This window comes from Puntigrus tetrazona, chromosome 5, assembly GCF_018831695.1.
Source record: "Puntigrus tetrazona isolate hp1 chromosome 5, ASM1883169v1, whole genome shotgun sequence".
Classification (NCBI taxonomy): Eukaryota; Metazoa; Chordata; class Actinopteri; order Cypriniformes; family Cyprinidae; genus Puntigrus; species Puntigrus tetrazona.
In genome coordinates, this window is record NC_056703.1 from 13,940,383 (window position 1) to 13,965,125 (window position 24,743).

Sequence of the window (24,743 nt, forward strand, 5' to 3'; positions counted from 1 at the left end):
GGTTACTTTCTCCAGCCTTTTGAGGTGATGACAGTTTTGAAGTGCTATCATTTTAATTGGTCAACACTCAGAGCTGTTCTTATATATAATTAATTACCGTTTACTAATGAGCCTCATTCACTTATTAAAGTATTACACCTTGCAATTTATATTTGCATTCCCTTTGTTTTATTATCAACACTTACTGGCAAATATGTTTGGAATGATTAGACTAAACATTGTTATGAGTTTAGGCACACTCTCGTTTACACTTGGATATAAATTTATACCTGTCAAAATGTTATGAACAGTATACTAGTCACTTAAACAGAAATCTCTTCTGTTCACCAAACCTGTATTTATTTTATCCAAAATACAGTGAAAGCAATAATATTGTGGGCAATTATAGAAATGCATGCTTTTGTTCAGCAAGAATGCTTTAAATTGATCAAGGCATTTATAATATTTCTTGTTTATTCATCAAACAAACTTAAAAAAATTCTACTTTACGCTGTTTCTAACAATGTTTTTAAGCAGCAAATCAGAATATATGAATTATTCTCAAGGATCGTGTGAATGAAGGAACATGAAGGAATTAATTAAATTTTAAAACATTTCAATTGAAAAATGTTAATCAAAATATTTTTTACTTATAATGTTACTGTTTTGCTGTACTTTGAATCAAATAAATGGAGGTTTGGTGAGCAGAAGAGACTTCTAACTTTTAAAAAACCTTTGACTTTTAGTGTATATACTTTACTTGTTTGACTCCAAACCACGTTATTTAAAAAAACCCTCACCATGTTAAGGGTTCCCTTTACATTATTTTCTCAGTCTCTGGTATAACTAATCTGTGTTGGTATGCTTTGACTCTTACAAAGTGGGCACCTCTTTAAAAAGAAATTTTAGCTATCAAATAATCAATAACATGATAAAAGGAAGAATGTATTGTTTCAATAGATTTCTGCTTTAAATAACCTGCTGTTACTATTTTTTATTCATCAAAGAATCTTAAAAAAACATTACAGGTTTCAAAAAAGAAAGAAAAATCAACACTGTAAAGACTGGAGTAAACGATGATGAATAACCTATATTAAAACACAAAATGATTATTTTAAATTGCGGTAATATTCCACAGTATTACAGTGTCATTTATTTTATTTTTTTAATATCAAGTAAATGCATCTTTGAGCATACAAAACGACTTTAAAAGCTTTAAAACTCCTACTTTTCTCAAACTTTTGCTGTGTAAACTCAAACGTGTCTGGTGTTTTGTAAGAGTCAACACATTAGTTGTAATAATGAGAAAATAATGTAAATAAAAGGCTTCACATAACATTTGGATAAAAACGTCTGAAACATTTGCAAGATATTGTTTGTAATGTTTATTGAAAGAGCGCAATTTTTTTTCTCCGTAATTTGACTTCACAGATTAAGGCAGCTTCACGGTAGTCAATTTGTGTAGGTTAATTTTGAAGTTTTATGCAATTCACAGAAATACAATTCATCAGTTTCTTACTGGATTCTCTAATCATATATTTATAGTTTAATTTTAACCTGAAAAAATAGCAGTGGCCGTGAAATAGCAATAGAAATATTTAACAACATCATTAATATATAATGTATAAGTGTATTAATAAATGTTCACTTACCTTTTGGAAACAGTCCTTAAAACTGCTGTTACCCTTAAATTGTGCATTTGAGGTCATAAGATGTATATTTATCCGTTTTCCCCAAGTGTCCACTGTAGGATGATGCATGATAACCCCTGATGCCATTGGGCATACTTTGATGATGACCAGTACTCAAGCAACAGCTACTTCCACGGTTGTGTTTGACTTGGAAGAAAATCCTAGTAACAGAAAAGAGTTGTTGTAGCTCATCATAACAGCGTAGTCCACTGGCTCAGAGGTGACAATATGTCCTCTTCTGGCTGGAGGACCTGAGCTTCGGCGGCGGAAATAGCCGACTGTCATAATACATGTAAATACTGAATGAGAGGCTGCTAACTGTTCATACTCACAGCCCTGGGTGACGATGTGCAGACACCTCTCTTCGTGTTTACCTCAAATGAGCTCTGAACGCTGATGGGTTGGTGACCATTCACCCTCATTTATAAACAAGAATATGGTGTATTACAACAGTTGGGAGCCACGCTGTTTTTTTTTCTTTCGCTTGGTTTATGTATAATGCTTGGCGTACAAACAACCTGAGTTTCTTCTCTGTGATGGGTTAATACATCTTCGCTGTAAGGTTTACATGGAGCATTTGTGAGCTGCACAGTCCACAGCCAGATTTAAATAGAAAAAGCACAACATAATAAGGTTTTACAATCTGGAATGGTTTCATTTATCAGTTAGTAGGTCATACGTGAAGACGTGTTTTGTTTCATTTAGCTCGCTTAAGACTTTTGGTGTAAATCTGTTCTCGAATTGTTACATAAGCTGATAATGCAGGTTGACCCGTTCATTGTATACTTAGCAAACAGTTTGTTAGCTTGTTTGATTTAAAACAAATTTGCAATTCAGTTTTTCATTTCCACAATTTTTAATTTCCTCTGTTGTCATTTAATGTGACACTCTTGATTGTAACCGTTAGACTACATATATTAATTTACTTTGCCTTTATAGACTACATCTTTGTAGTTAATCAGTAATCATCTTTCTCACACTTCTGCCTGGCCTTTGTAGCAGAAAACAAACACATGAACAGCTCGTTTTATTAATTAATTGAAGGACAGTGAGGTAAGATTTGCCGGGTTGGGAGAAATGAGAGCTAAAATTAATATACCCAATTATATACTGCTACACCGAAATGATAGATATCTGTTGTAAACACTTTTTTTTTAATTTTTATAAAATATGTGTCCTTTAAGAAATTCTATCCACTTTCTGTCATGTTAAAAAAAAAAAAAACGAGTATCCTCATGTCTTGGTTCACCATTACAACCAAAAATTACAGTGAAGTGTTACTTCCTCCTTGCAGTTTCCCGGCTGAGTAATGGTTACATTTTGTCATGTTTGTGAAATATAACAAAAAAATGTGTCATTTCATTGTAAAATTGAAATTTTACTTGGTAAGGGCACATTTTGTTTTTTTTCTGAGAAAGAAGGTCCATTTGCCCTAAAATTCTCAATCAAGCCAATGCAATGGTATTTTGCATATGTAGTTCTCTGATCAAGAATATGAGAATAACGCTGAAAGCTGAATCAATCTCTCATTTTGAAAAAACTGCACATTTAAGTAGTTTTAAATCTTTAGTTCTTTAGCTAAAACCATGTGTTTGTTGACACATTTATCTCCATAAGGAACACATCTGCTCATTGTAATGAGTGCTATATACTGGACTCTAAAATGAATATCTGGTTATTGTTGTCTTACCTCACTCTCTCGATGCATTGCTTTGTTTTAAAGAATATTCAGGTATTTCTTATGAAGACAATCAATTGTTAACATTATGCTTTATTGTAAGTAAAAGACCCCGTATGAACATTATAAGGAATAGGTGGCAGCAAAAGGAAAAGAGGTGAGAAATGTTGTAAATAAACGTATGCTTAGGATGTCTGTGTTTTGTCTCGTAAAAGAAGCTTGACAGTTGTGAGGCTGGTCACGCAAACCTTAAGGTAAAAGTTTTACAGTGTTTCCTTTAGGTTTTAATAGGTTGTTACTTGTATAATGCCCATTGCAGGGGTAAGAAAAACTGTTTAGGAGCAGTATATGGATGTCAAATACAGACAGGTACTGCTGTATGTTTCTTGGTAACACTTTAGTATTGGTAACAATTAACTATGACTTTTCCCTCAGTAAATTCTTAATTTGCTGATTTTTAATAGTAAGTAAAATAGTTTTTAAATTTAGGAATTGGGTAGGATTAGGGATATGGAATAAGGTCATGTAGAATTAGGCATTATTGTATGCTTAATTAGCACTAAAAGACACACATATATATATATATATATATATATATATATATATATATATATATATATATATATATATATATATATATATATATATATTATTAGTCTTTTACAGTTAATTAAGCACATGACCTTATTCTGTATGTATATGTTTATGTGTATTCAGGCCATATCGCTGCAGTGCACTGGTGTGGCTGTCTTAAGTCTCAAGGAGTTGTCATGAACCATATCTTCTGCATAATTCATTCATACAGCAGGGGGCGCCAGACGGTTTCTCAACGCTTACATCCCAAACTTTTTGATAAGTTTTTGCGTCTTATTTTTGGCTTGATATACGCTATTGTAATCAATGCAGCAGATCGTACGCTAATACATTTTAACATCCTTTGGGTGTTTTGGGGGCGCCACAGGGGCTGGACCGAAAATGGGAAAGCATCTGAAAAAACAATTATTTTGTGGGGTGTGTGCGAGCCTAGGCTCTTTCCCATTGTTTCAACCGCTCATCTGCAGGCAGGAATTCCTCAACGGCTCCCACCCACCGGTCACAGGCTGCTAGTCGTGTTCATAGAATATTTGATGTGCTTATTAGCAAATTAGTTAGTTTTTTTTATTATTCGTTTTTGTTCTCTTGGGCAGTGATGTGCTCGCGCCACAGGTGGGCTGTGCTCTCCACACCTGTCTACAGGAATGACATGTGATGCTCTGAAGCCTCACTGAAGCGAAGCGGACCGTATCGCGCGTCCCCTGCACAGCGCGAGCGTGACCTTTAGGTGGACTTCAGGTTGCCGAGCTTTTGAAACCGGAAAACTTGCAGGTAAGACAAATGACTAAATATGTCTAGTAATCTTTCCAGCTCATGCAGATACCTAAGTTTGGCATGTTCCCTTAATTTAACAAAACCAATGCAGCTTCGCTTCTGCTCTTAAACTACTCAGCCATGTCTCTCTCCACGCGGCCTGTTAGCTTTCTCTTATTTCTCTTAAGTGTCTTGTGGCTAAATTAATTAGGAGTGAACAGTAATTACACCTTTTTTTTAAGTTGAAATATTTTCCAAACCTTCTTCTCCAAATCTTATGAACATCGATAATTGAAGGCAACCTAAAAGTGTTTTAACGATTTTATGTCCTCATAAAAGAAAAATTGAAGCATTTTTCCCCCTAAAGTGTAGTATCAGTATATAGTATAGTATAGTGTCAGTTGTATTTTGGGTACATAAAATGCCACTGTCTTGACAGTGTCTTTAGCCCGAGTCTGCCAAAAATGTATAAAATGTAGAGCAAATTTTACCACAGAATGTTACAAAATACAATATATCACTGCAAATTTGGTGAAAATGATATGGTGACAGAAAAGTGTTGTGCATGTCCACTGTTAAATTTTAGATGACAAATTAAATGTGCTAGTGAGAATGTGGCGCCTATAGCCCCCCTTCCCACCCTCCTTTTTTTTTTTTTTTTTTTTACATAAGAATAGGTGTAAAAGCCATTTAGGTACTGATATGTCCACTAAAAGCACACTAGTGTGTACTTCGAAGGTGCTGATATGCACCCATTGGGATAAAAAAGGTGTGTACTTTTTGAAAGCGACCCACCCCAGTAAAAGTTTTTGTCTCTTTTATTTAGAGAGTGTACTTAATTTCCTCTAGACAACTGTTACAAAACTGTCAGTCACAGAAATGTATGATCTGTTGCAAAGTTTGACCCCTATTGCATTATTATGTGTTTGCAGCCCAAACTAAGCTTCAGTTATTACATTACACACATGTGTTCTTGTCTTAGTTTCGGTCTACTTCTTTGTATTATTAATAGTCCAGTCATTTTTCAGCTAACTTCTTGTTCCAATTTTAAGGCCGCATCGGCGATTATGACGATGGAAACGGTAGGTGTAACAACTGTGTGTGATACTTTTTTGAAAATGAGTTTTTGACTTTCATCCTGGAAACCACCGAAAGCATCTCTGTGGGAGTTCCCATCTTGTATTTCACCCCAAGCAAATTGTGCACAAGGACTAGGCCTAATTCCAACTGTTTTAAATCTTCTCAGTGTGATGCAATGAATTGCATAGTCTGTTGAGCAAGATCACGTCAGTGCCACGTTAGTGACAGTTCTTTTAATATTAAAATCACAACTTCATCTGAGTCATATATAACACTATATAATATATATTTATTTACTCTAAAATGCAATATGAATATTGCATTAGAACATACCTTGGAAGTATTTTAACAATGTTCTTTATTGTCAGTGAAAGCATGTTTTGCCATAAACATGTGCAGTGCTGTTTAATGGAATGTCTCACTTTTGCAACTCTTGCGACACAGTATTTCTGCTTCGCTCTGTTCCAGACAGACCCAGTGAGATTACAGAGCTCATATGTTCATTCCCAAGTCCTAAGTAGCTGTTTCACTTTACGACAGATTGGGATGAACTTGAGGCGGTTAATGCAGGGAATCATTTTACACGGTTAAAAACCATTATAAATAAAGCATTAATTTATCCATGTATGCTGGGTAAAGTGGAAGGAGAAAATAAATAATGTTTAGATAAATTCTGCTTTAAGGAATCATCTGCCATAGTGATTTGATAAATTACACTGTTTACATTTTTCAGAGGGAGGAGTTTATCTGGATGTCTCTGGGATTTAATCTTTTCAAAACTGCACCAACCCCTGATCTAGAATCCAGCCACTTAAGAGTTTACTTTAAGGCCCGATATACTTCAAACTAAGTTCTTTTTCGTTCTTTGCTTGAGGGAAAAAAGAAGTTTGGAAAGGCTGAGCAACAGGCTTACTTTATGTAGCCTTCTGTATGAGCCTATGAACCTATGTAACCTACTGTATGAGTTTGATAAAAACAAAGGTTTATTTATTGTATAAATTAACATTTAAATTCAGTTTTGAAAAGATGAAGAATCTTATATCTTTACTCTTTTCTTTCATTCTTTTCGTAGCTTTGGAAAACTCTATGTTCTCTATGTTGCTTTTTGATTAACTCACAAGCTTGTCCCAAGCTTTGTTGTAATTTAATTTGTAAAAATATATTGCTTTCGCTGAATTTTTAAAGTCTCTCCACAAGTAATCGTACGTTTGCAGATTTAGCTGTTCAGCTATATATACTGACCTGGAAATGTTGCTCCCTTGCCTGACCTTGGATGAATCAGAAACAAACCAGGGAAAATAAACCTATGTCAAAGAAGGTTTGGTTTCAGAATAAAACCCACCGATTGCGTAACCTCTTCGGACCAATCAAAACTCCCCAAAAACTCTGTTTTGCCCTGATTTCGTTTGAAATTCTATCATTTCAGTTCATTCTTTTTTTTCGTTTGAAATATATTGTGGCTTTTAAAGAGAGAGTTCACCCAAAAGTGTAACATTTTGCCATCATTTACTCACCCTCCAGTATGAATTTGTTTTGTATGTTGATATTTTGATGGTCCCCATTGACTTCCATGGTATTTTTGGAAGTCTGTGAGAATCAACAGCTGTTTGGTTCTTTAAAATCCTTCAAAATATCTTCTTATGTCTTCTACATAAAAAAGAAACCAACTGGTTTGGAATGACGTGAGGGTGAGTAAATTACGACAAATAGAAAATTTTGGGGTGAACTGTTCGTTTAAAGAAATACTCTCATGTTGTTCCTTTAAACTCTCATTGGTCTTTTAAAACCCCACTGACTTTCATTGTTTGAACAACAGCTGCTGAAACATTTTCAAAAATGTTGTATTGTGCAGTTTTGGAATGACATAGTGGTAAATAAATAATAGAATGTTTTTGGTCAGCAATTCCTTTTAATTTACAAGTTTAAAAAATAGTTTACTGGGAATTATTTAATAAAGGTATGTCCCTTTAGGTATATCAACATAACCTAACATTTTTCAAAGTTCTGCACAAAAATTCTGTGCTTGCAATCCAGAGTGGACATATCCCGACCGATATTTTTTTGTTGTTGTACATATTTCAGACTGTACATTTAGCCTGAAACTGATTTGCACTGAAAACGTACAAAGATGCCCAGAGATGCTTTCAGTTGAATGTGCCAGAAAATATTTGTGTGTTTTATGTGTCAGTGTATTAGTCTGGTGAGGTCTATTTTTTAAGTGATGCGATGAAACATCAACAAAGGTGGTCAGTACAGGATGTTTGTGCATGTGTGCATGTTTGCTTTTAAATGAAAGGCCCAATTGTTGATGTAGAGAAGGGAAATGCCAAACTATGCTGAACCAAAAAAAGAGACAGCGGCTCTGAAGTGATCTTACAGCTTACACACAAACTGTTTGTTTATGTGTAAATTTGAAAAGGCATTGCATGAGCCTGAAAGGGGCTGGCATAAGTTTGTCTTTATCATGTGTTCATCAGCGGATTAATTATGTACTAGATGTGTGTGGGTGTGTTTATGTGTGTTTGTTGTCTGCTACTATGGTTACCATGTCCATCATTGCTCTGTGTTTGCCATGTCTGATGTTGTAAATAATTAATTCAGCCCTTCAGTTTTCAATATGCATGAACAGCTTATTGGTATCCATGAGTAGTTTCACGTTTAAATTTAAATAGGAGATTATGAAGGTGCATTCTGTATCCGTATTATAAGTGGCATGCTGGATTGATTAAAATCTCATCTTCCTGTCTTTTCCACAAGCCCTATAAATATGATTAATGAGATCGTACGTCAAGCCTAGTACATAAGCCAAGTGTTTCCAGTTGTATCATGGCTTGGCTAAAGGCATTCAAAATGCAGTTCAAAAATTATTTTCAAAATACAGCCAGGAGAAGAAAAGAGTGAGAATTCTACAACCTTGATAAAGTTTTCACTTTTAATTTAAGCAATGTTTGCAGTCTTACACTTGCAAAGTCAGCAAATTTGGCCACTGGTAATGATTTTAATTTTGATGATTCTCAAAATAGAATATTATCTCAGAATATTAGAATGTTTCCTAAAATCAGTCAAAAAAGGATTTGCAACAGCTAATGAAAGTAATGTAAAGTTATGTTCAGCATGTATATATCATATATAATGAATATCATATATACACTCAGTATACTTGTTTGGTGCAGTACTCATTACTTGTACTTGTTTACTCAGTGCAGTACTTTGCAGTGCAGTACTTAGTGAACAGTGGCATGGAAGCGATCAGCATTGGCACTGATGAGTCACTTGAGCTTTCACTCGTCTGTAGTGCACTGTCACTTTATAGATTGCTGGGGTTCAGGTCAGGCATATTGGAAGTCCTAATTTCATGGTCAGCAAACTACTTGGAAAAGGGGCTAAAGTCCTGGTGGAAAAGGAAATCAGCATCTCCATAAAGCTTGTCAGTAGATGGATGCAGAAATTATGCAAATAATGTCCTACTGCATGGACTTTGGATAGAACACAATGGACCAACACACCATGTCACAGCACCCCCAAATCATCAGTGACTTTGGAAACTTCACATTGGGTTTTAAGCAGTTTGGATTATGTGCCTCTCCAGTCTGCCTCCAGACTCTAGACCTTGATTTAGATAAGAAATTCCAAATTTTACTTTTATCTGAAAAGAGGACTTTGGACCACTGAGCAGCAACAGTCCAGTTCTTTTTTTTTTCATTAGCCCATGTAAGATGCTTCTGGCGTTGTTCCTGTTTCAGAATTGGCTGAAGATTTCAGTTTTCTTAAATACGTCTGAGCATGGAGACTCTTCATGAAGTGAGTCCAGCTTCAGTTCACTCCTTGTGAAGCTCCCTCAAGTGTTTAAATCAGCTTAGCTTGCAGCCATCTCTGTTGTTTGTGCACCTTTTCCCACCCAGTTTCTTCCTTCCTCTCTACTTACTGCATTTAATATGCTTCGATACAGCACTCTGGTGACCTTCTGTGACTCTGACTTACTCTCTTTGTGGAGGGTGTCAGTTATTGTCTTCTGGACCATTGCCAAGTCAGCAGTCTTCACCTTTATTGTGGTTTCCAAGAACAAGAGATAACACGGAATTTATACTATAGGGATGGCTATTTATTAAAACTCAAATGTAAATATTCAAATTTTAGTATATATGTTTATGTGTGTGTGTGTGTCTATACAACTAAATAAAATAGATCCAAAAGGAGCACCGGTGCTTTTGTAATCTTAACGCACTCCTTGTCTAGTCTAACGCCTGTAAAAATGAGCTTTTAAAGGCTTAGATGTGTTTCTGCGCTTCATCTGTTTGTAATTTCAAGATAAAAAGAGTAAACAGGCAAAAAAAGAGAGACACGTAGTTAGGCTTTTGCTGACAAATGACATTTATGCATCTGACAGCTATTCTGCGATCATTTGTTACAAATGTGCCTGAGCTTGTGAGGAAAAAGAGGGAGGGACTGAAGAGGGAGAGAACGAAAGGGGGGAAAGAGAAGAAATGTTCTGAGGATGAATCATGTGACGTTTGTTTGGCCGCTTTAATAGCCTGTAGTCATGTTTGCATGTAGTGTCGGCGATCAGATGATGTTAGGCTATTTTTCCTGTTTAATTACCTCTTACTCACACAAGTTAGATTCTGCAAAAGCTAAACCTGCAACCCTTTTACTCTTTCCTTCCTTTGTAAAGGGATGACTCAGCCCAGCTTTTTTCTGTGTGCAGAATGAAAAAGAGAAGGATAGCAGATGGTGGAAAAAGAAACTGCTGAAGAAAGAGATCTATTGAAGATAGGGAAAAAGGAGGGACAGTCTGACACAGATTGACTTACAAAGTAAAGCAAGAATGTTTGATAACAGGAAACAGAGAGAAGTGTTTTGTTTGTGAAGTTTTGAAAGTGGTCTTTTGACTAATCATCTGTGGGTGGGGCTTTGGGTGTGGGAGACTGTCATCAATGTTTTCCCTTCATGGACTTCTAGAGCAACAGAGAAGAAGAGAACGAATACATTTGTTTTAGTTAGAGAGTGAGAGAGGGGGAGAGAGAGAGGAAAGCTGTATTAGTGTGTAAGTGTAGAGGATGGACCGCCGGCATGTGTGAATATGGACGTACGTGTGCTTTAGCAGATTTTGGTGTATGTTACGTGCCGAACTTAGAGCAACTACCTGTATGCGATAAAATGCACACACAGACGAGTCAGAAACACCTCGAAGATTGTTAGTGAAGAAAACTGTACGCGAGGGATTCCCTTTAAGAGAAAGAGAGAGGGGGAGAGAGAGGGAGAACGATGAAATACCGCCGCAGGGTAAGACTTGTTTTAATTACATCTGTGTGGGTGTGTCATGTATGCCTGTATTGCTGTTTTCAAACAGTGACGTTTTATCTCGTAAAGGTGAAAATTAATGCCCCATTCGGTGTCTTCAGCCTATGTATGTGCATGGTGGGTTGCAGACATGTTTTTTGATAGTCTGATCGAGCACAGAGGCTTTGTTGTTGATTTGCCACTCCTTTATGCATAGCATGTCACACATAGCTTTAGCGACACGCTGCACAAGATCTCTTTCCTACGAGGCCAGTCTGCCTGTCTTAGTGTCCCAGATAGAGATCACTCATATGGGCTGCACAGCAAAGAACAGCCCTTATATGGAAGAGCTGGAGACTTATAAACTCAGAACGGCTTAGTGCCAGATTATACAGCAATGTTGTATTACACCTCCCTCGGGGAGTACAGTACCCACATTCTCAAGCTGTAGAAATGGTGTCTACAGACTACTGCTTTTGAAATACCTGATAGAAATCTCTGTTCGAGGCATCCTCTCACTCTAATGAGTCTTATACACCTGGTGTTTCTTCTGTATTGGGTAGCTGTAGAAGTAAAAGGGGTCTAAAACATTTGCGATCCAGTCACTGAAACTGTATGTGGTGAAATGCATGTGACCGCTTCATATTTTATGTGTAATCTGTCCTGGTGTATTTTTGGAAGCAGCAAAAAACAGTACTCAAATAAATCCACCTTTGCATTAAAGTTGTTTTAAATGTAGGTTGTTTGTGACTGTGTGATACAGTATTATATATCTTGAGAAACGCAAAAACTTGAGACTAGCTGGTTTAGGACATTGAGTATACTGCGGTGGTCAGATTAAATTAACTAAAATAATCCGGTGTTGTTTGTATGTGCTACACCAATCGATAGTATCGCGAGAGCTGGAACCAGTGCAGATGCTTCATGCTTTCAAAATGATCTCATGGGACTTTGATGTCATACATCAGTGCAGCACAAACAAACAACAATTGGTCATTTTAGGCAATTTAGAAATCTTGTGTAGAATGTGTTACAAAACTTTTATTTTAATAAACATACATAACATGCATAACAAATAAACACACATTTTTGAAAAAAATAAAGTGGCTTTTGCATTCAAAATCCTTTACTAAGAAGTGCAAAGGTGGCAAAACAGTTAATTTAAGTGTCAGCAATAGAGGTTGAACGATAAGGCTTTTTCTCTGGCCCATCAAGCTATTAGAAATTAGTTGATGGCCAATATATGATGCTGATTTTTTGGGACAATATTTTTGGCTGATTTCCACCCCCTTTATCTGATAAGAAGAGAGTTATGTGAGTAAATGTTCAAGATATAATAAGATAAATATAATATAATAAGAAACACAACATGAATCTAATTCTGAATAAAGCGTTATCATAAGTCCCTGTGCTTTAACCAAAAAAAACAACACCAAATAAATCATCAGTACTGTATTAGTGAGCAAACTGAGCATGCTCAGCTGCTTCGCCATTCAGTTTAGCAGGTTCTTGCTGTATAATAATTTAAGTTACTCAAAATGGTTGTACTTATTTTTGTTGCATTAATCTACTTTTAATAGTTCAGCCAGCCTTTAAAATGTTATTGTGGGACAAAATGGAAGTTGGATTTACACTGTTGTCTTAAGTAAAGTATGCTGTCATGAAATCAGAGACCTTTCCCTTCATAAAATCTAGTCACAAGTGACCACAGGAGACACATTTTAGATCCATGTAAACTGAAATGTATCTCAGCTGATCAATTGTGTTCAGATCCCCCGGGACACATGCTAACAGCAGATGCAAAAAGCATATTAATCTAACTAATTTGGTCATGGGATTGAAGAATTAAAATGTCTATAACTATAAATGTCTTTTATAGGTGCAGTTGGGAATTTGGGAAAATCTATTTAAAATCAGTCTTTATTTTTGCAATTACATTTTTTTTTGCACACCAAATAACATGCGTTATTTTTAAAGGTGCTTTATGTAATTTAAATTGTACTAAAGCATTAAAATACAACATCACATCTGCAGATATTCAGGAAACCTGCTACTTATTTTTCCAAAAACAATGCTACAGACAGTTATTCAACGTTGAAAATGTGCATTCTGTATCGGAGTGTCTGTTTTTGTTTTGGTCTGTATGATTCCACCCACTTATAGTTTGCCCAATAATATTTTTGCAGCCTGTGTTGCAAGTTTTTTGAAAGCAAAGCACACTGCAGTCTGTAGCCATGTAAGACAGCAAACCAGTTGGATTAGAGATTTCTGATTCCACCTAAATTAAGCCAAAAAACCCCTATCCATCTAAAAAGACTACCGGCGTATTAAAACACACTCATAGTTTGCAGTGTAAGGTCTGTGGCTTCCATTGTCAGTTGCTCTCACTCATATTGCATGTCCTCAATCTGACAACCTGCATAAATGTTGAGTCTGAGGAAGAGGAGGCAGAAGAAAAAAATATTTGAATACCCATTTCAACCACTAACTTTCATTATTACATCCTGCACCTTTAAATAAAATATCAGTGCACATAGTTCCTTAACAAGCTTTTAAGTCAAAACCTTTCCAAACTTGGCTCCAGATGAACTAATGAATCTTTAGTCTGTCAGCTCAGCTCAAACAAGTTGTTAACAACACTCAAGATTAGAAACTAATGAAACTTGTCAAAAAACATTTGACTATGAAGAACAATTTGCTATTAAATGTTTTTTTTTTGTTTGTTTTTTTTTACGATTTATTATTCTACACCATTAACTACACCATTAACTATTAACTACACCACTTCTTAACTTACTACACTTAACTACACATCTCCATTGCTTCATAAAAATAAACACAAAATAAGGTGTTTTTAGGTTGCTGATAGGTTGTTTTTGAGCTGAAAGGGGTTTAAATACCTTACCTTTTTTGGTTTAATTACCTGTTTGGTTTAAAAAAGCATGGCAAATGAAACCCATCTAATGGAACACAGAAAACATGAGGGGCACAATGAGTAAAGAGTTAATTTTAGACACAGATATCATCATCTGCTCGTGCTTGTTTTCATCTGCGTACATCTGCATCCTACTGTGTAAGTGCACATTAAGACATAAAAACACACAAGGCGAGGGGAACAATGGATTAAGAATGGCTGAAGGAACGATTTAAACATGCAGGTGTCTGGGGAGAGGGTTTAAAGTCTTGTTAGGCATTTTAGGGGACCCTTATCACTAATTCATTGGAAAAGAATTTGTGGAACAACAGTGGAGCAGAGCCAAGGAAAGTGAACATCCACTCACACACTGTATTACTCCCAGCAGATTATTGTTTTAGCATGAGCTTCCACAGGTGACCTTCCTGTCTCTCTCACAAACACACACAAACTCGCTCTCTTTCTGAACCCACTCCAAAGGCACACTTCCTCAAACACTTAAAGTCTTGTCAGATTTTCCACTGGATTTACATGCAGAGGTACCAGCACTAACTCTGATAAACAGACAACTGTGTGTCAGGAACCATTGCCAAATATTTCCATGGCGCCCATCCGTAGTGAATTTGTACTCAGATGAATGTGTCTTTTAGCGATTTGTACTTTTTGTGGTATATGCTGTGTATATTTGAATAATGTTTGCATTTTTGCAATCTGCTAAAGTCTTAACAAATTACCCAAAGCTAGTAAACAACTGCACAAGGGGAGGAAAACTTTGTGAATGATGGACGTTCCAATTCCGTGTAAATTGGTGGAACTTTCTAAAGAAATTCTGAGGTTGTGAATCCATGTGGACCTTGTTGTAAGTGTACATACACACTCTCAGTTCCTGTATTGTGGTCCTGCTGTGTGTAGTGTTTGCTTCAGTGTTCTCTTTGTGTTTTTTTCAGTTTCTATCTAACTTTGTTTCTTCCTGTAGGAGGTTGGTGTAGAGGGGGGTGTAAGGTTAGTGATGGAGAGCGCTCTCTCGGCAAGAGATCGGGTCGGTGTCCAAGACTTCCTGCTCTTGGAGAACTTCAACAGCGAAGCTGCTTTCATTGAAAACCTGCGCCGGCGGTACAGAGAGGGCCTTATTTATGTAAGACATACACAAAAACCATCTTACTATATAATACAGTAAAATACTTAATTATATTTACACATATTATGCAATTTATGAGCATTTACATACTATAGGATAAAATATACAACGCTGTTTAAAAGTTTGCAGTCAGTAAAAAATAGTTAAAGGTATAGTTAACCCAAACATTAATTGCTACTCATGCTGTTCCAAACCTGTAAGTGTAAGTTCTTCATTGATCTTCAGAGCACAAATGTTTATTGTATATGTATAAACAGCAACACTACTGAAATGTGCCAAGGACAGTAGGGCTGTCAAAAGCATAGAAAAGCTAAATTCTAATTTTCTATTTATATATTATTCAAATTCAAATTATGTTTGAATTTAAAAGACATTAGACAATTAGAAAAAATATTGTACAAGTATGTAATAAAGGACCAAAAACCAATCACAAAGAGAAGGCAGTAGGATGGGGAAAAAACGCAATTGAAAGCCTTAGGGACTGTGGTAAAATAATCCATGTGACATCAACGGTTCAACCATAATTTCACAAAGCTATGAGAATACTTTTTGTGTGCAAAAAACTAAAGGGTAAGAATTTTTGAATAAAGACGTTATTTTAGTTTTTTGGCACACAAAAAGTGTTCTCATAGATTTATAAAATTACAGTTGATGTCACATGTCCTTGCTATGTTTTTTGGACCTGTGACCATTTCAGTTGCATTGCTATCTATGCAGGGTCGAATGCAGATGAACAAAGGTCTTACGGGTTTAAATTGCATTAAAAAATCTTATCAGTCCAAATTTTTGATTGGTAGTTAACACCTGGTTTTCTGCTTTTCCTTCTCTCTTTCTTTCTCTTTTTCTTTCTATCTTTATAAGACATATATTGGCTCAGTGCTTGTGTCAGTGAATCCTTACAGAGAGTTGGAGATTTACTCCAAACAAAACATGGAGCGCCACAGAGGAGTCAATTTCTATGAGATCTCTCCTCACATGTGAGTGTTAAGTGTGTGTGTGTGTGTGTTTATGTGTGTTATGGCCGTGAGAATCCCTGAGAACATTCCGCCAATTCTCTTAGTATGACTCACTTTCCTGGAGATCCCGGGGACTGGACCATGCATACAACTTTCCATTTACCCACACATTCACGCTCACCCACACCCACACCCGCATACTCATTTAAAGAAAATGTAAAATCTTTCCCATAGAAACCGGTATAAACCCATAGAAACAATATGTAAATGCAGGAAAGAAAACTGTACTTGTCAAATGATTTTAAGCACACATGAAAAAAAATTCTTCTTGTGAAACCCAAAACTGTAGTTTGTTGTATTGTGTGTTATTGATACCATATGTGTTTATATGACTTTAGTTTTGCCCTGGCCGATAATTCATATCGTGCTCTGCGGACTGAGAGACGAGATCAGTGTATTTTGATTTCGGGTGAGAGTGGCGCTGGAAAGACTGAGGCCTCCAAAAAAATCCTTCAGTACTACACACACATCTGTCCCACCCGTAACAACACACACACTATCAGAGAGAGACTGTTACAGTCCAACCCAGTACTGGAGGTAAGCATACGCAAACCTTGCTAGGGTTCTTTCTGCACAGTTTACTAATGTCACTCTCACTTTGTCACAACAGGCTTTTGGGAATGCTAAAACTCTCCGGAATGACAATTCCAGTCGTTTTGGGAAATACATGGACATTCAGTTTGACTACAAGGTAAATGAAATGCACTTTCTTAATTTATGGCAATCTTTTACTTGATCCAGCCAAATATTTTCTGGCCTACATTTCAGCTGTTCTCATTAGCAAAAGACAAAACGTATTGTAGCAATTATTTGGGCATTTTGGGCAATATTTGGGCTTATACTCTATACATCACCTTTTATGCACCATTGAAAACAGTTCTTTCTATTTATGTCTTGTTCAGGGCGCTCCAATTGGAGGTCACATCCTAAACTACCTCTTAGAGAAATCCCGTGTGGCCCATCAGAACCATGGTGAGAGAAACTTCCACATCTTCTATCAGCTGCTGGAGGGTGGAGAAGAACCTCTTTTGAAGACACTTGGTTTGGAGAAAACCAACCCACAACATTATCATTACCTTGTTAAGGTGTTTATGTTAATGGTGTCAATATGTGTTCATGAAAGAAAGCAGATTTGTCTACCATTATGGCATCATGGGCATCATATTTTAACAGACTCTCTCTCTCTCTTTCTTTCTGTCAGGGTAACTGTCCACGAGTGAGCTCTATCAGTGATAAGAACGGTTGGAAAGTTGTGAGAAACGCTCTCACCATAATTGGCTTTAATGAGGAGGAGATACAGGTATTCCACACATAAACTCCCGAGTACAGAAGACCTCCTGTCATAGCAAGAAAACACCCTAACAAAGCTCCTTTCCTCTTTAGGAGCTGATGGAGATTGTGGCCAGTGTCTTACATCTGGGTAATATACAGTTCGGTGAAGATGAGGAGGGAGAGACACACGTCACCACTGAAAATCAACTGCAAAATCTGTCCCAGGTAGGTTAATGTCCCATCTCAAGTGATAACTTAGTATGTGTCTGAACTTTATACCTGTTTTTGGGAACTAGATACCTGTCTCATTAGTGACAAACCTTGTCTCAGGTTTGTTGTGTGCTATTGTGACAATAGAGTGCTAGATGCTAGAGTAACAACATCTGACAGAAAGTTGTCTGAATACCATTAAATACATATTAATTTGAATAAAAAGTCAATATTACAATTTTTAAACAATATATCCCAAATTGTTTGGTTGCAGATGTTTTATTTGTTTGCAAAAGATGACAATGATCACAATGTTGTTTAGTTTGACAACCTGCCTCTTGATGTCCTGCACAGATACATAGTTGCAGAGAATATGTGTTTTTTGTTTTTAATTTTGTCAACAGCTGCTGGGTGTGGACGGGTCAGTCCTGAAAGAAGCTCTTACTCACAAGAAAATTGTTGCCAAAGGGGAGGAGGTAATATCACAAAATCTTTCTGTGTGTCCCACTTTGAGATTTCAGCAAACTCGATCTTTGCTAATATTATAACGCATTCTGTCTATTAGCAGATGAACAAACAGTTGTGTGTATGTTTGATTTCAGATGATCAGTCCTTTGAGTTTGGAACAGGCTCTGTCTGCTCGGGACTCTTTGGCCAAAGCCATATATGGTCGTGCCTTTACCTGGCTTGTCCAGAAGTTAAACCAATCACTGGCCTTTCAGGTATGTTTCTGCTGATGAGGACCATGTCCTTACTTTACTTAGGTAGGCAGTGTCAGAGCATCATCTCGCATTTATGAACTGGAGCTTAGTGTGCTTTTTAGGTTTTGATGTGCCCTCTAGTGGAGTGATCGTAAAGATTAATATATTTTTGTGTTCTTACAGGACGAAGTCTACTACTCCAGTAAATGTTCTTCTATTATTGGTTTGCTGGACATATATGGATTTGAGGTCTTTCAACACAACAGGTTTGTTTGATTCACTCTCTCACTCTTGCCCTATTCAGACAGGACAAATTTTCTTAACTTTGTAAAATTTAAACATTTTATTTGCACTGTTATCATCACATTATAGAAAAATGACATAAAATACCATTAAGATATCAGAACAGAAGTAAGGAAGAATTAAGTACATTCATGTCTGTCTTTTTTCTGTCTGTAGTTTTGAGCAGTTTTGCATTAATTATTGCAATGAAAAGCTGCAGCAGCTGTTTATTGAACTTACACTGAAAAGTGAACAGGAGGAGTACGAGGCGGAGGGGATTGTGGTGAGTCTGTGGAATAAAAATAGTGCAAAAACACTTTAGAAATGACAAACATTTGTATCTAAGGTCCCCTATGTTAAAGATATTTCCAGTAGTACATTTCTAAAACATTTCTATTGATAAGTAACTTACTATTAAAAGGGATCATTGGGTCACTATCACTTTAAAATAAACCCTAGATTATGCACAGCAAACCCCTCAGTTTAGAATAAATATAAATATCTTTAATATTCTGTTTATTTAAATGTTTTTCAAAAATAAATAATACAAGGAATTATAACTATTATTAATGTGTAAAGACAAAAAACTTCTGTTTCCAAGTTTTCGTTCTTTTAAAATTTCTGTTCATAGAAGAATACAAAAAACATCATAATTTCCACAAAAATATTAAGCAGCACAAATGCTTTCAACCTTGATAATAATGAGAAATGTTTCCAGAGCAAAGATTCACCTTTGCGCTCACAAGAATATTGCATGTTAATATAGTTTGAAAAAGAAAAACAACATTTTAAATTGTAATTATATATTACAACAACAATACTAAACATGGCCATGGTATGCTTACAGACTGCTCATATTTCATGTTTTCACTTGTGTTATATTTGTGTAAAAATGATATTCTTTGTGTTTGGCCAGTGGGAGAAAGTGGAATATTTCAACAACAAAATCATCTGTGACCTGGTGGAGGAGAAACATAAAGGCATCATCGCTATTCTGGTCTGTCTGTGTGTTTTCCTTCTAAATGTGATTTTTGTTTTCAGTTCATCCAAACTGAATTGAAATGAACTAATCTACTTTACTGTAATCAGGATGAGGAGTGCTTACGACGAGGAGATGCAAGTGATATCACCTTCCTGGAGAAGTTGGAGGACACACTGGGTGGCCATGCCCATTTCGTCACGTAGGAGCACTAGCATAGTCTCCATCTCCAATGTTTAAGCAGCATGCCTTATGTTTAAGATATTACTGGTATCTGTTATCTCATTGGCCCATTTTATGTTCCAGTCATAAAATGGCTAACGGGAAAATCCGCAAGGCTATTGGGCGGGAGGAGTTTAGGCTGGTTCATTATGCTGGAGAGGTCAACTACAATGTCAACGGTGAGGAGAGAACAGCTATTCATCCATCTGTCCGTGCCATTGTTAATTTAGTTTGGTGCCGTAATTGTAGTTTTTGTTCCTCTATTTTCAGGGTTTCTGGACAAAAATAATGACCTGCTATACAGACACCTGAAGGAGGTACAGTGTGTTTACTGTGTGAGCTTGATGTAACGGGTGATCAGTATGTGTTTCTAAACCCACTGCATCTCATTCTAGGTATTGTGTCAGTCAGGGAATCACATTATCAATCAGTGTTTCCAAGCAGATGAGTTGATGGACCAGAGAAGGCCAGAGACGGTTAGATGAACACAAACACATGCTCACTCATAAAGACACACACTGTACATACGAAATGAAGTCTTGTTTTCTCTTCTTAGGCTGCCACACAGTTCAAGCTCAGTTTGTCTAAACTGATGGAGATTCTGATGTCTAAAGAACCATCGTATGTACGCTGCATAAAACCCAATGACGCTAAACAGCCAGGTAAAAGCATATGTGTTCTGTATTGCTAGGACAATAAATTGCACACACAAAATGCTTGTATTTTCCTGTTTTGATGTTATTGACATTGTGCTGTTCTTCCTCGTTCCTCTTCCTCTGCCACTTCAGGTAGATTTGATGAGGTTTTGGTCAGGCATCAGGTGAAGTATTTGGGTTTGATGGAGAATCTGAGAGTAAGGAGAGCTGGATTTGCATACAGACGAAATTATGAGGCGTTCTTGGAGAGGTCAGTCTTGTGCAACCAGTCTTTCTATTACCAGATTTGAATGTTTCTTTACCTTATTTTGTTTTTTATTTCTTTCACAGGTATAAGTCTCTGTGTCCGGACACCTGGCCAAACTGGCATGGGAAACTCTCAGAGGGGGTTGCCACTCTGGTAAATCACCTGAACTATAAACCTGAAGAATACAAACTGGGCAGGTGAGGGGTGATATATGAGAACATATACCATTTAAAAATAGTGAAAAAAGATCCTCCTTTTCTGGCTCTGGGGCAGCAGTGGAGGAGCTGGGGTGAAGTCTATCTTAGTTTGTTTTCTGTTTAGGTCCAAAATCTTTATCCGCTTCCCAAGAACTCTGTTTGTGACTGAGGATGCACTTGAGGGCAAGAAACAAACCATTGGTACATTTTTTTTTTTACTGCAAGCATTTACTTAAAGTTGTAATAATAAGCTTGCTTTTTGAACATCACTTTTGCTTAGATTTTATTATGATATAATGAATAAATGTACATTTATCTGAATGTTTTTAAGCTGTCACTCTACAGACGTCTTGGCGGGGCTACAGGGAGAGAGCCAAGTACCACCGGATCCGACACGCAGGTAACCGTGACAAATAGACTAAACACAGACAGACAGACAGACAAAGCAAAGAAATGCAACAGCCGATCTGTTTTTCTCTTTCATCTTGCAGTAATTGCTATCCAGTCGTGGTGGAGAGGAGTCAAAGGCCGAAGGAAAGCCAAGCATCGCAGACAAGCAGCTGACACTATACGCAAGTATGAGAGCTTTTGTATCATGTAGGTGAATGAGTTACATTGATTGTGTCACGGATTCCATCCTTCATTAACCCTTGATTTCATCCTTCCCTAATTTCACAGGTTCATCAAAGGCTTCATCCTGCGCAATGAGCCTCGTTGCCCTGACAATGAGTACTTTCTGGATCATGTGCGATTCTCTTTCTTGATGAAAGTGAAACGAAATCTGCCAAAAAGTGTTCTTGACAAGAGCTGGCCAAGACCACCGCCCTCACTCGCAGAGGTATGATAATAATTTATGATCAGTTCTGAAATCTGAAATCTGTAAGGTCAGACCAGCTAGAGTCTGGACAACGTAGATGTGATTATATTAATGTTTGAAATGAATACTTTTACTATTCAGCAAGGATGCATTATATATATGTATTTGAACAAAACAATCTCTTTTCAAAATTAACAATAACACAAATCGTTTCATCAGCATATTAGTATGACTTATAAAAGATTGTGTGACACTGAAGACTGCTCCGAGCTGTGTCTGCCCACTGCTCCAGGTGTGTGTACACAGTGTTTGTACATGTGTGTTTGTGTGCACTTGGATGGGTGAAATTCAAAGCTCAAATTCCAAGTGTGACACCATACTTGTCAAATAAATGGAGCCTTGATGAATATAAAAGAATTCTTTCAAAACCTATCCCCAAAAAGACCCAAACATTTGATGGGATTGGGTAGTGTATAACAACTTTATTTTTCCCCACAGGCATCTGAGCACCTTCACAGAATGTGCATTCGCAACCTGGTCAATGACTACTGCAGAAGAATCCAGCCAGAGTGGAAGAAGCAGGTACTGCATTCATACAAGAGTAAACGCACATCTGCATGGACAACCATAACTGATCTCACCCTGTCTGTAGCTGGAACAGAAGGTTGTAGCCAGTGCCATCTTTCGTGGTCAGAAGGACTGCTACCCTAGAAGTGTTCCCAAACTTTTTGTAGCCACCAGACTAGGTAATATTCACAAACACGTGAAAAAATGTCTATGCTGAAAAACACAAATGCATAGACAAACAAACGTAGAAACTCAGTGACACATTTTTATCACCACAGAGACTGAAGAGATCAATCTCAAAGTGTTGCAAACTCTTGGGACTGACAACAAGGTGAAGGTAAATGTGTTTTTATGCTTTTGTGTGAAATTAAAGCTTAATATTAGTTGTATATTACATATAAATTTACTAGATGCTTTTAGATTTTTTGTTTGGTCACAAGGTTCCATGTAGTATTCATTAAAGTCCACAATGAATGAGGTTTAGTTTTGTTCATTTTGGATGTTACAGTATTTGAATTAAACTACAATGTAAGCTGCAAAGAAATTTTGAACTGTAAATGAAACAGCACAACTTAAAAAAAGGTCAGATGAGGGGAAAACAATTATGTCATCCTCGCATAACACTCAGGTACCATCTTAACACCTGAGGCTTCATCCTCTTTCTCCTGTAGAGGGTGCACTCAGCCTCCAGAAAAAAAACAAAAATATTAGACTGTATCTAATATAATACACACACACACACAAATTGATCTTACCACAAAACAATGGCAAATATTTATCAAGATATTTTTGCCAGTGCCAGAGCCAGTGCATCTGACCTAAATTATTAAGTTAACAATAAAAAACATCAATCAAACATAATACCCGTCTTAATAAATATTTTTAATTTTAATATTAGAGTGGTTGAGAATGTACTTGTGTATTATTTTCTATTTCAGTATGGTGTAGCAGTCACTAAGTACGATCGGCACGGTTTCCGCCCACGTATTCGTCAGCTGTTGTTGACCACTTCATCTGCTGTACTGGTCCAGGAAGCAAAAATCAAACAACGTATCGACTACGGCACATTGCTGGGTAATGTTACTGTAATACAGCTCTAGCCTTTGTTGCCTAACAATACTGTACCACATCCCAGCTTATTAAAATTTCATACTCCTGTTTTTCACCGTATCTAATTCTTGGGTAATCATACTCTTCCCTACTACTCGAACCATAAATTCTCCTCAGTGACAAACAGCTGGTGTGCCATTAACATCTTACTGGGTAGCACTTCACAATACCATACAATCACTGTTTGCTTCTTTTTGTAGGTATCTCTGTTAGTTCCCTCGGTGATGGATTCTTTGTTTTGCATATTCCCACCACTGACAGTAAGCAGAAGGTAAGAGATGCTTTGTGATTGTATTGGTTGTGCGGATGGACTTTAATATTGAGCCTCTGACCTTTAGGGTGACCTGGTGCTACAATGCGATCATGTGATTGAGGCTGTCACCAAGCTGGCCATCATGGCAGACAAGATACACAATGTCAACATCAGCCAGGACAGGTGTGTGCATGCACAGTGGTAAATCCCTTAATAGACAAACCGGTTCAGGAGTGTTTTTACAGCACGTATATTTATGCCTGTTTACAGCTTTTAATCTGTTTATGCTGTACTCTCCAGTATCAGGTTTGCCATAGCGAGGGGAAAGGAGGGAGTGATAGATTTCTCCAGTGGTTCGGACCCGCGAGTGGTCAAGACCAAGAATGGACACCTGTCTGTGGTGAGCTTCACACAATAAATGATAAAGAAATACAAGGCTAAAAAATGCATTGGAAAAACGTAAAATGTAATAATGAGACTATTTAACAAGTAAACTGAGTTCTCTGGTCCCTCTTTTCCAGACCACTCCACGAATGTCATGAACAGCCAATGAGAGCTCACCAGCAGTGGACAGATCATTTCACAGGAGTGCTTTAGCCAATCACTACACAGAGCCAGACTACTCTTTTATGATTCGTGTCAGTCTCAAACCAAAAGCACATTTTAGCATGTTAGCAAGTGTGTATTAAAGGACATTTGTAATCTTTTCATTTTAACAAAATTTTATTATGCTTAATGCTAAATGTTATGCTTTAATAATTTTATTTTTAATTAACTGATTAGTTTATTTTATATTTTCTCTCAGCTGACCAATTAATTCAATTATGTTAATACTTCAAGCTTTAGTATACAGATATACTACAAATATTTCTGAGAATTCTTATTTACTAGGTAATTTTTTAAAATTTTAATTCAAAAGCTTTATAACACCAAAACGACACCCCTACTTGTCAGCGCAGTGTCTCATAACTCAATTGTTGTTGAATAATTAAAAAAAATATTAAATGCATTATGGTTACTGCATTATTTTTGGTTTGCTTTATTAAATCTCTAAAACTATGTCAAAAACTGCTTCTAGCAGTGTTTGAAACATCAGTCATGACAAGT

General features: G+C 36.7%; 1 protein-coding gene across 2 annotated transcripts; it reads left to right on the top strand.

Annotated features, from left to right (window-relative positions):
* Window positions 1-4,399: 4,399 nt before the first annotated feature.
* myo1ca (myosin Ic, paralog a) lies at window positions 4,400-24,657 on the top strand. Of its 2 annotated transcripts, none has more exons than XM_043239845.1 (32): window positions 4,400-4,713; window positions 14,946-15,104; window positions 15,969-16,084; window positions 16,462-16,660; window positions 16,734-16,814; window positions 17,026-17,208; window positions 17,325-17,423; window positions 17,507-17,620; window positions 18,010-18,081; window positions 18,208-18,327; window positions 18,490-18,572; window positions 18,766-18,871; window positions 19,505-19,585; window positions 19,678-19,769; window positions 19,874-19,968; window positions 20,060-20,106; window positions 20,185-20,265; window positions 20,346-20,451; window positions 20,578-20,695; window positions 20,776-20,889; window positions 21,014-21,090; window positions 21,221-21,289; window positions 21,381-21,465; window positions 21,568-21,727; window positions 22,205-22,288; window positions 22,359-22,452; window positions 22,552-22,610; window positions 23,212-23,347; window positions 23,584-23,654; window positions 23,722-23,819; window positions 23,937-24,036; window positions 24,158-24,657. In XM_043239845.1, exons 2-32 carry the CDS (start codon window positions 14,979-14,981, stop codon window positions 24,176-24,178), a joined length of 3,087 nt encoding a protein of 1,028 aa, XP_043095780.1. In that variant the 5' UTR covers window positions 4,400-4,713; window positions 14,946-14,978; the 3' UTR covers window positions 24,179-24,657. The 2 variants fall into 2 exon arrangements, with proteins under 2 accessions (XP_043095780.1, XP_043095779.1); XM_043239844.1 differs by lacking the exon at window positions 4,400-4,713 and adding an exon at window positions 10,706-11,058.
* The last annotated feature ends 86 nt before the right edge of the window (window positions 24,658-24,743 follow it).